The sequence below is a fragment of the Nasonia vitripennis genome, chromosome 5, assembly GCF_009193385.2.
Source record: "Nasonia vitripennis strain AsymCx chromosome 5, Nvit_psr_1.1, whole genome shotgun sequence".
Lineage (NCBI taxonomy): Eukaryota > Metazoa > Arthropoda > Insecta > Hymenoptera > Pteromalidae > Nasonia > Nasonia vitripennis.
In genome coordinates, this window is record NC_045761.1 from 7,745,294 (window position 1) to 7,757,428 (window position 12,135).

Sequence of the window (12,135 nt, forward strand, 5' to 3'; positions counted from 1 at the left end):
GTGCACTTTAAGAGTTCTTTTTCAGACTCATAAACAAGGATCCTATTTAGCAGTATAAAAGAAAAGAGAGTAGGATTTTAAGTGACAGTGATCTTCATCGTGGAAACTAGGTTAAGAGAAGTAATTATGCTTTGCATAGTATGGGATCAGTCAAAGACTTAAGCCGTTAATTAGACTAATTCCGCAAATCAATATAGTAGTATAGATAAAATTTAGTCAGTAAATAGCCATCAGACTGAAATTTCCAATATACTGGTCGGATTTAGACACGTATACGATCGTCCCCGGTATTTCTGTTTGTAACTGTTTATTAGACTCCTTTATAATGTCAAGTCTCCAGACTTCTCTTTGCATAAGTTTCGGAATTTGCAGGAAGTGAACTTCAGTTACATCAATGGGATTCTAATCTCACCTTCAAGCCCGTACGTTCCTTCATTTTTCTTTGTCCTTTCATAGCAGGTTCTTTGACGTATTTCTCATTTGCTTTTGTTTTGCATTCATTTTGCTCCTCTTTTCAAACGAAGAACTTCCACCACTGGTAAAGCAAGAAAAGTAATTTTGAAATTCGCTACGTCCACACTCCGAATTGAGCGAAAGGCGTGTGAACCCAAATTAAATATCTGTCAAATGCTTGTTATCATCAATAACATTCAGGTGCATGTTGCAGTAACGCATTTGCCAATGTCTTCTGTGAAACGTGAAACGAGTGATAGACAACTTCGACAGATCCCGTGAAATCGTTTACTATACTGTCACTTCAATTCGTTTTAGCCTCTTTACAAAAAGCTTTAATTGCCATTCTTTAATTAAAAACGTATTTTAACATTATTCTCAAGCTTTCAATATCTTTCAAAAAGTGTAATTTATCATCTATCATAAATATAATAAGAAAGTTTTTATGCGTAAATTGAAAATTTTTCCATTGTAAATTGACAATTTATAAAGTACACCATATATTAAAATGTCAGCCTGTAAAAAAGATATGTAGGGCAGACTGTTGCTTTTACACAGATTACCTTTGCTATAAAAAACGTACAATCGAAACTTCGAACGCATATAAAGATCAGAGCGGCACACGTCCATCAAACTACGCTTCAATAAAAATGTACATTTACTCAATATATCGATGTGAAATGTATCATGATGTACACTTTGTCGAAAGAGTTATTCCGTAGAAAGTTTTTACGAGAAAGCGTGGAAAACTGTCTGTATAAACACGCCGTACACGAAAATCGATAATGGATATAGTGGGAAATGAAAATGTATTTGTAAAGCTGTATAAAAAAAGTAAGCCGAAGAAAGTGAATTGTCGTGTCGTAGAAAAAACTTGGAAGAGTATGAAAAGTGATAAAAATAAATTGAAACTATTTTCATACTATATAAACTTATAGATAAGCACGCAATAACAGTTTTTAGCATGATTGACGTATTTATAAACTGAAGTGCAGGCCATTACGTGATAAACGCCACTACATAAAGCGTCCATAAAACCAACGAAAAATGTACTCTCGTGATCGAGTGGAGGCTTTGAAAAACGAAGTCACTCATTTATCTTCACGTATAGTATATCGTACAGAATATAGACCCTCCCGTTGCATTACACGTCATACGCAGATATTTCCGACATATTTTGAAATCCAGCTCGAGCGAATTCATTGAATCATCCGTCACTATCCATCGCGAAAGTGCATTGATAATCATATACAATATTTTTTAGATAATAAACGTCATTGTAATCATACGAGGACGTAATAAATTATTGTAATTTAAATTTTCAGATGTACAACATCACTTGGCATCTCAATGGCTCAACGTCAACGATATTCAGTCTGGAGGAGGAAGATGAAGAAGACCAGTACATACCGTACGAAGAACGACCCGAAACTTACATAGTACCAATCTTGTTCTTCTTGATCCTGGTAGTTGGAGTCGCCGGCAACGGAGTTCTTGTCCTAACTTTGCTGAGGCATGCGAATATGAGAAATATTCCAAACACCTACGTACTCTCTCTCGCATTAGGAGATCTTCTGGTACGATGGATAACAATATTTACGAGTGCTCATTTTTTAAAGAGGAAAAAAACTTTAGAACGCGAGCTTTAAGGGTATAACAATTTATTTCGCACCGAAAGCTCTGAAATTCATTCGGGATGATAATTTTGATCAGCTCACGACGTAGTGTACTATCGCGATGTATTTTATATAAATGAAACGTCTCTCGCGAAAACAACGCGAAAAAAAGGGAATGAATGGGTGGAGCGAATCGCATAACGCGTTGGGCGTTAAAACCAATCTTATTCCAACAAAGGCTATTCTCAATCATTCCGTCTAACAACAAGCGGCACTTGCGCGAGAAAACAGGAGTTTAATTCTCGCTTCCCTTCCCGGAGAGATAGAACTGCGCTTCTCGTTACAATGCGAATGAAAGGCATTAGTATTGAAAAGCCCCTTGAATTTTCAGTGCCGTCTCTTTCGGACTTTATACACTCGCGATAATGACGGCATTATAATTCGGATGTATAATAAGTCGGCTAATTTTATTCGCGAAATGCGACGAATATACTCCCACAGAAAACGAGTGTAATGTAAAACTTCACGATTCAATTCTATATACGGATCCACGCAGTTGAATTATTATTTTAGCGCAGAATCAAAGTTCAGCAAAATCGACGTGTAATATAAAGTATACCTATACACTTTGATCTCGCGCAAAGCTCGTTTCGCCCGTCGCGCCGCATAATAGATTAAAAGTATAATTATCGATATAATGAACAAAGTTATGTACTTCTTTGTAGCCGTAAAAGGTTTTCTTACACACGATGCTTCATTAAATTCCGTCCGAGTACGTCCGCGTTGAGATTGAAAAAAAAGCTCGGCACCTCGAATCAAAGCGCGTGTGTTCCACTCTCCGAAATTACTCGAATATCTCGAAAAATAAACATAATCAAGCCACCTCTCTCGCTGACGAATGAGCAAAGGGAAAACGGAGCATGTACACGTGTATATATATAGCTGAGACACGCTCGAATCCGTCAGGCTAAACTGCAGTTGCAGTCGTCGCTCGTCGGTAGTAATGCGCATCAGCCTTTAATACTATACCGGTCCAGCTCGCGGCGCTTGGCCGAGAGCCAGCCGAGAGAGAGAGAGAGAGAGAGAGAGAGGCGGCGTACAAAGCCCTTCCACGTGCATAATACGACTGAGCAAATTTACGAGGGGCATGGATTTTCGAGCTGCTTTCAATTCGCGCCTGTGGCGCGCGTATAAACGCGAATCACCGAACGTTAAGACACGCGCGATGGGGGAGGAACGATAACGAGGTCGACGAGTCGGAAAATTAGGGACTAGGTATTGTTGTGTGAAGCGCTTGATTTGTGCACGTGTATTATGACATCAGGATTTTTGTATTGATCGCAACAGGTGATCGTGACCTGCGTCCCCTTCACTTCGATTCTCTACACCATCGAGTCATGGCCCTGGGGTCTCGCCGTCTGCAAGCTCTCCGAGTGCGCTAAGGACATCTCCATTGGCGTCTCCGTCTTCACCCTCACTGCTCTCTCCGCTGAAAGGTGAAACATTTTATTCCATTATTCATGCTACACAGACGTCGTGCGCGTATAACTTTCTCGTGCGCTGATCACGAAATCGGCTATTGACTTCAAACAGTTTACGCGGTCGCGACCTTGTTATAAAATGCAAAAATCAGACGATGTACGTGATTTTTTAAAGAAATCTCGGTCATTATCACTGCCAACGCGTTAAAAGCTTTTTCTCCATTGACGAAGGTACCCGCCCACGCACACGTACGTTACCGCCGGATCATACGCTTAATATGCAACGAAAATGTGCAGTATTTTAATGAAAATCGCTCCGCGGCCGAAATTAATATTCCCTTTATTAAAAAATTCGTCGGGAAAAAGAGCGCGCAAGGTATTTTTCGGGAGCCGCCTATTAAGGACTCCTCTCGAATGAATGAAGCCAGAGAGGGAAAAACGCGCGCGCGCACGCGGTTCGGAGTCGAACAAAGGGGGCAGCATAAAGCGTCGGCCGTAGTGTAATCAGTGCGCTAAGTCGATTAAACGTCGCCTCTGACCGTTATAGTTATATATGTATATATACGTATAACCGGTGTATAGAGCTTGCGAGCGAGATGAGGAGGAGAAGGAAGAGGGAAAAAAATGGTCGGAGTGAGCTTTCAGATACTACGCAATCGTGAACCCGATCCGACGGCACGTGGCCGGCTTGTCGGCGAAGCCACTGACGATCCTGACGGTGACCCTAATCTGGCTACTGGCGAGTATACTGGCCCTGCCCGCGGCGCTCTTCTCCCATATACCGACGGAGCCGCTCAAGGGCAACCACAGCATCACGATCTGCAGTCCATTCCCCAAAGAATTCGGTAACTCAGCCGACTATGTCTGTGTGTGTGTGCGCGCATTATATATCCTCTCCCCCGAGCTTTTTTCTTCTCTCCTTCACTGCGCGCGATCTGCGTTTCCTCTCTCATCGATTCTCCTGGCTATCCCTTAGATTGCTTTTTTACGCCCCTTTCCCCTCCACACACATCTCACACTAGCACACTCCGCTGTCGCCATATCCGCAGCACTTCATCCTGTCTTTTTTAGCTGCCTCTACTGCTCAGCTGGCCGAGCTTTATTGGAAATTCTTCTTAAAATTCGGAACGCCGTCGAAATTCAAAAGAGAGCCCGAATTTATTAGCACGCGACACTTTGACGCAGAGGCGATGTATAAGGATGCGCCGCGACGTTTAATAAAGTGAATCCGACATTTTCTCGCGTATGCGACTCGGCTCAATTTTGCTGTTCCAAAATTAATATTTCTCGAGAGAGAGAGGGAGTTTCGAGCTTCTCGTTTATACGTTAAGTCAAGGCGAAGACGAGGTGCTGTGTAACTCCGCGTGTTATATGTGAGCGGCGTGACGGGAAAAGTCGAATTCCCGGGCACTGCATGCGCAATTTTGGCTAATTAAATTTTAGGAACGGAGATTCTCGCTCCTCTGCTATAAACGAATGAATCCTGTTTACTTTTGAAATGTGGGCTTAAAATCTTGTGTGCTTGTGTGTTTCACTGCGCTGCGCTGAATTATTGCATTATGCGATGAATTTTAAAAAAGAATGCGAGAGATTTTTAATTTTTACAGAGAGCCGAGCTTTTTGCCGCTTGGCAACATCGTTACTTTATTTATACACCAGTGCGCGCAATGATCGGCTATTTAAGAAGCTTGATTATTCAGTGGATGGAAAAAATAAGCTTGTTGACGTCCTCAACGCACTGGATTAAGCTTTCAAAATGTTTGACGAATACGCGTAGATTGGATTATTTCGTAAATTTCCGCGCTAGCTGCTGCTTTGTTTAATAAAAGTGAAGACTTGCGTGTTCAGTTTAAAACTGTGATTTAAAAATGCGCTGGAAATTTTTAAAAGCGCATAAAAACTGTATTCTTCATGCATGCGCTTTAATTACTGTATCTCCACTTTGATTGCAGCTTAAGTGAACTCGATGTTTATGCATACTCAGAACATGGTGACATGCGAAAATTATTATCTCAGAAATTTGATCTAAACTGTGAATTATAAATAAACAATACTGTGGTAAAATTCTGATGAGAAATTAATTATTTCGCTTCATTTAACTTTTAGCAACATTTCCTTAACCCTATACACATACTCCTAAACTTTGAAACACCTTGACACGTACGAAAATAGACTGCATATCGGCGATTTTTGAATATTCCGCCAAAACTAACCGAGCTTTCCTCCACGTTAAAGGTGAGAGCTACGAGAAGGGTATGGTGCTGTTCAAGTTCCTCGCCTACTACGCCATACCCCTGTGTATAATCTCAGGATTCTATCTGGGCATGGCTCGTCACCTCGAGCTTTCCACGAGAAACATGCCCGGCGACCATCCGGGAGCACCTCACCACTGCGAGCAAATACGAGCCAGAAAAAAGGTCTGACTAAACAAAAGCACTAATCTCTTCCTCTACTTCACCAACGACTTTACATTGTACATACCGCGCGGCTTTAAGCATCGTCGTGCGCGTCTCGTCGCGCGTCTTATTATTTCGCTTATAACGCGAGCTTGCGGCCCGTCCTTGTATTATTCTTTCCGTCGCGACGAAACAACCTACGATTCTCGTCGCGAATACATGTCGTTCGCGGAAATTCCATGAATGGCAATGAGAGGCCGGATACAATTTCAACGGCGACACTTAGGCGCGACTCTTTTTTTCGGGAATTACCGATGCTCTCTCTCGACTGGCAGATACGCGTGTGTCTCGTTTATTTTTACGCGTAGCGCGTTTATTCGACCGATGCTTTGTACCCTGCAGTGACGCGTATGTTCGGGAACGACGAAAACACCGTGTCCCGGATTTTATTGCATCTCTTAACCGCTGACACGCTGTCGTTGAAAGAGCCGACGTTTTGTATATTTTAAACGCGTATATCTCGTCTGCGCGTATAATAACGCGAAACGTAAAAAATGACAAAAAAACGGCGCTGTTTACTTATTCAAGAATATACAGCAAACAGGTGCTTCGAAGAACAAACGCGAAAAAAGCTGCAACGGCCTTCCGCGCTCCAATCCCTCTTTTATCAGTTATTTAAACTGCTCGGTAAAAAGACATCTGCGCTTCCGAGAATTCACCTTCTGCGCAGGCACGCATACAGCTCGCGGCGTACCTTTAAGCCGTGCGTATACGAGAGGAATACGCTATCCGACGAAAAATGTCGTTATAACCGTCGCGCATATCGCGTCGCTTATATTTTGATTTTCCTATGAGTTGTTTGTTCACGAATATACTTTTCAGGTGGGCAAGATGGTGATAGCGTTCGTGATAATTTTCTTCGTCTGTTTCCTGCCGTACCACGTATTCATGCTGTGGTTCCACTTTTACCCGGCATCCCGAGAAGTTTTCGACGAGTTCTGGCACGCCTTTCGAATCATAGGCTTCTGCCTCAGCTTCATCAACAGCTGCGTCAATCCCATAGCCCTGTACTTCGTCAGCGGAACTTTTCGCAAGAGGTGAGTACTATATATACATATATCTATGAGATTAGATGATCCGGTATAATATACGTGAAGCGACGGGTCCGTTAAAAACGTTAAAAATTCCAGCGACTGTACAGGCGCGTGACTCGAAAGCATCTCGCGGATAAGAATTCACTTTCTCTGTAATCCCATGTATGCGCGCGTATCCGCGGGCGTTCTCGGGAGAGATATGCCCCTTTTGCCTCGACGTAAAGTCGCTCGAAAAGCGTTTACGTCGATACAAATTGAAATGGAGTTTCATCGGAGTCGTGTTCGATCTTTTTCTTTCGAAAAGTACATCGAGTGTACAACGTCGCTTCGCGCGCGAGTTCGAGCAATTTTTGTCAAATCTACCCCTTCCGCTAAATTTTCCAACGAAGCGCTAAACACGGCAAATTAACGCCTTCTCGCGGTGTAAACAGCAGCGATTCCCAAGCGCGCAATTTCGACGTTCCCCAAGACAGCTCCACCATCGAAGCTCGGCAAATTCACCCGAGTCCCATCGTTGTCCTTGCGCGCGTAGGAGTAAAATTTATGAATGAATAATCCAGTCCATCGCGCGCGCGCGCGCGCGCGGAGCATCTACCGCGTCTCTCATCAGTCGTAAACACGCTCGATAAGCACTGGTAATAGACCAATGAGAATAATTGCGCGCATTAACGCCCACGTGGAGATAAGGTATACACAGGGACGTATGCGGGTGCATTAGTAGAGGCAAACATAACGCGGAGGGTTGAATTTGCTGCAGGTTCAACGAGTACCTCTGCTGCTGCATACCGAGCGTGAGAAGGACGGCCAACGCCCAGGGCAGATTCCCAAGGACTCGGGGCGAGGCGAGCACGTTTTACGAGACGAGCTTTAATTCGACCTACCGCAGGCACACGCAGGAGCTCAACTCCAGCACGCTCCTGAATTACTCCGCCGGCGAGAGCAAACCCACTTGAGGTTGACTGCGTTAGTAGGGCTGCGAGGTTACCTTTTTGTAGCCCTACTGCGCGCGTGTGAGCTTTCGATTTTTCCCTCATTCGCAATTGTTATTCCTCGCGATTGACTTGCGGCTTTCTTTTGGCCTGCCCCCGAGGGGGTGAATTGTAAGGGGTGGAGATCACCCTAGCGCGTGTATAGTGGGCTGGTTTTTAGTAATGCACTCTTTGGGATGAAACGGAGCTTGCGGATGAATGGGATGACCGTTTCGGGGTGATTACTAGACTCGAGTTTCATTTGCACTAAAGGGTGGAGGGGTTCGTTAAAATTCTCGCGGAGTTTATGCGCTTCTTTTTACTTCTATGTGCTTATTCAAGCCGGGCCTTTAATAATAAGAGAGCTGTGTAAATCATTTAGAGCGTCCTTGGCTATCCTGGAGACTTACAAAAGTTATGTTATATCTATGGGAGAATCTATTGCGTGGAACCGCCGGTGGACTTGATTCTTTTGATTTATTCCAAAGCCGCGTATATAGGAGAAGACGAATTACGAGAAGACAAGGCTTTGACGGAGGACACAGAGGCGCGAAATTTGACTTGTCACATTGTACATAAAACAGTATCAATCTCCTTGGTGTAACGAGATTTTAGACACTTTTGTACATAAAAGGTCACAAGCTATATTATACAAGGCACAGAATCGCAATTTATCATAAGATTATTAATATGAATCCAATGATATATCTGCGCGGAGATCGACATTTCTATGGTGTAAATTCAGCGTGACTGATGTATGAAAAATAGAAATGAAACATACATTTTTCTACTATATACTGTAATTTGATCATTAAATCCTATATAAGCACGTTATAATATTATATATATATATATATATATATATATATATATATATATATATATATATATATATATATGTAATAGGTACGCATAGTTCTATACGCTCATCGTAAAGAGGTATAATAAAAATTGAAACTATGTGATCTATATGTGTGAGTTTGAAATCATTTAAACGTCTGGATATTGTGATGTGATTTACGCATACTATGGTGGTGGAACTATATTTATGCTGGTCATAAATACTCAAATCTCTAGTCGTATATTATAATATATATGCAACGTATATGGTGAAGTTGATTTTAACGAGATTCGTAAGAATTGAATTGTTGAAAAGTCAAATTTTATATAACCGAATGATTTCTGAAAAATATCTTTAAATCAAAGTACTTTTTTGTAAAATTTTGTACAGATTTGTTATTATATCTACTATAAAGTCATATCACAACGATACTCAAAGTATATAAAAAAAGAGGTGTAAATTAATAATTTCTTATGTACATTTGTTTTATGGAAAAATCGTAATACTCAATATAAATTTCAAATTTAAATGTTCTAGTCAATGGAATGAGCTATACTATAAATTTCCATGAACTGTGTTGATATGCACATACGTATAATACGTTACATAAATGATATCAATAACTAATATTAATATAAAAATAAGTATTGTAAATGCCAATCTATGCATTCAGCAGTAAACGTCATTACTCTATAAAAAACTGTGAAATAATAAATGACATTCCATACCACTTAAAATGAAAAATGACAGAATAATCTGCTTTATAATGTGTACGAGAGAATAAATAATTCAATCGCTATAGAAAATACTGAATTTTAGCGTGTGTATGATAACCTAATAAAATGAATAAAATCTATCCACATATACAATTCTTTTTCATTGTTTGCATGTTCGAATACCTATATAGAATTCGTAATATAATCAGCATTGCATTTTTGTGAAGTTAAAAAAAAATTAACTGTTATACTAAGGCTTGAAAATCAATTACGCACGCAATGAAGGTAGAACAAAGGATCCAAGCCCGAGAGAAACAATCTGAAATTCTATTGTATGCAGCATCCCATCTTTAAAGATATAAATTATCAGTGAATCAAAATTATAAATTATTTATTATTATCCTAATATCCTGCAAATCCTAGCATAAAAGACTTTACAGACACGATTACAGGCTTATTAAAATCCTCTTCTCAAAACTACATAACCGAAACCATCAAACTACTCTCCAATAAATTTTCATAAAATCTACTCGCCCTCTTGTACACAGCGTTGTACCTTAAACCTCTTCCCCGCCATCCATCAAGCCTCTAGTCATATAAACGCAAATCAAGCGCATCAGAATATTATAACACACTTTTTTCATCCCATCGAAGCAGATGAACTAGTAGAGAGAGAGAGAGAGAGAGAGAGAGAGAGAGAGAGAGAGAGAGAGAGCGAGAGAGAGAGAGAGAGAGAGAGAGCAGCCGGCAGCGGCGTCTTGAAAAATCCCGAAGAAGCCAAGAGAATTTTAAAAAGTCCCTCAGAGCAGCAGCAGCAGCGTTATGACGAAAGGAAAGGCGGTGAATTCGCTCAGTTGTGCGGCGGCGCGCGGCAGATGTTCAGCGGATTCTGATAATCTTACGCGCGGCATAAAGAGGCTATATATGCGCGCAGGAGGCCCCGCGTGCCGGCGCAAGAGCGGCTGCTGCTGCTGCAGGTATATAATACACGCGTCTCTCTCTCTCTCTCTCTCTCTCTCTCTCTCTCTCTCTTTCTCTCCATAGCTATATATTTATATAGCTACGCGAGGCGTGTGTGCGGCGACGGGCACGCTTTCGAGGATATACACGCAGCATTGGGGAACCGACTCTTTGCAGCTGCCGCTATTGCCGTGAGGTTCGGTGGTGGGGATTTGGGCCACGCGACCGGCCAGCAGCAGCGCCGGCTGCACCCCCGTTTTTCCCGTACAACAATCATTGCCGCAACCGTCAGTCTTGAGTACACCTCCTGACGTTGTGCGTCGAGTTTTATTTAATTTATTTTCAGTTCATCGTCACCGATATAATATTCGTAGTGCTGTGTGCGGTGTGTGTGTTTTTTTTTCGCGTATGCTCGAGCCACTACTGGGTAGAGGAGTACCAGCGAGTGAGTAATGAATTCCGAGTTTGCTTTTGTTATTTTTTTGCAACAAACGGTGGAAATGAACGAATCGATAGAATACAGCGCTGTTCTGTTATATAAATTCGAATTTTTATACACGCGCGCTAACGATCGCGGTTTTGCGGCGCGCGTTTTCCCGCACATTCACATTCGTCCATGTCAATCAGCGCGAATCTCTCTCTCTCTCTCTCTCTCTCTCTCTCTCTCTCTCTCTCTCTCTCTACATCTCTTTTATAATACGAAACCATCCCTGCATCAAAGCAGTGTGCCAACACGTCGGAATTCAAGAATCCGTGAAATAGTCCACGCGATATATTATCATCGTTAATTGATTGTTGTTACAGCCATCCGAGCGTGAAGCGGCGTCGACAATGAAGAGGTCGTCATCGGTGAGTTTGTACATCGAAAGAATAATATGAAAATCAATTTCGCCTCTCGCGCGTATACGCGTATGAATTTTGCGAGTCATTAATCATTCGCTTTTCCATATACTCACGCAGTCGTCGAACTCGGGGAGAGATGGTAATGCCAGCAGAGCGAAAAGGGCCAAGTCGAACGAGGAGAACTCGGTATGCTCGTTTGAAATTTTATATTTATAAACAAATGACTATTCGATCGTTGAATATATATTATTTTTTCTGATCAGGTACCGAGTACTCGAGAGTATCTGCAGCTAGCGCTGGCGAGGATTGTGGAGCTTCAGAGACAAATAGACGAAGGGATCTACGTTACCGACGAGACCAGTGATCTGGGTGAGATTTATTTTAAATCTTTGAGAAGATCATGACATCTCTGCGGCTTTGGTGCACGACTGAATCGCGTCTTTGCGTGGAAATTGATTTCAGGCGATTCCGATTCCGACGACGATATAATGACGGAAGTACTGACGAAGGTCTTCAAAGACCTGCCCGGATCATCGAAAGCGGTGACCACAATAATCGATTCAACGTCCAAGCCATCGGCGGCTCAGCTAAAAGCGATAAGAAACAAGCGGATTCAGTTGTCTGGTTTCGAGGTCTGCCGTAAAGTTGCGGTGAATTTCGTGAAAAACGCCGGCCAATTCGAGCCGCTGGAAACTGCGTCGGGCGACGTTCAGGTATGAAACCAAAATATGATTGTTTTTGGATTTGTTAAAAAAAAAAAAGAAATA

At 42.0% G+C, this 12,135-nt stretch overlaps 1 protein-coding gene across 1 annotated transcript in view; it reads left to right on the forward strand.

Moving 5' to 3' along the window:
* The window catches only part of LOC100120664 (neuropeptide CCHamide-2 receptor), a 43,430-nt gene that overhangs the window by 29,590 nt on the left and 1,705 nt on the right, over positions 1-12,135 (forward strand). The window contains exons 2-12 of the mRNA XM_016989206.3: positions 1,779-2,030; positions 3,417-3,565; positions 4,196-4,395; positions 5,786-5,967; positions 6,829-7,043; positions 7,798-7,991; positions 10,825-10,970; positions 11,330-11,374; positions 11,486-11,554; positions 11,632-11,737; positions 11,831-12,081. Of these exons, the coding sequence (XP_016844695.1) occupies positions 1,779-2,030; positions 3,417-3,565; positions 4,196-4,395; positions 5,786-5,967; positions 6,829-7,043; positions 7,798-7,991; positions 10,825-10,970; positions 11,330-11,374; positions 11,486-11,554; positions 11,632-11,737; positions 11,831-12,081 (1,809 nt within the window). The remainder of the gene's footprint in view (positions 1-1,778; positions 2,031-3,416; positions 3,566-4,195; positions 4,396-5,785; positions 5,968-6,828; positions 7,044-7,797; positions 7,992-10,824; positions 10,971-11,329; positions 11,375-11,485; positions 11,555-11,631; positions 11,738-11,830; positions 12,082-12,135) is intronic.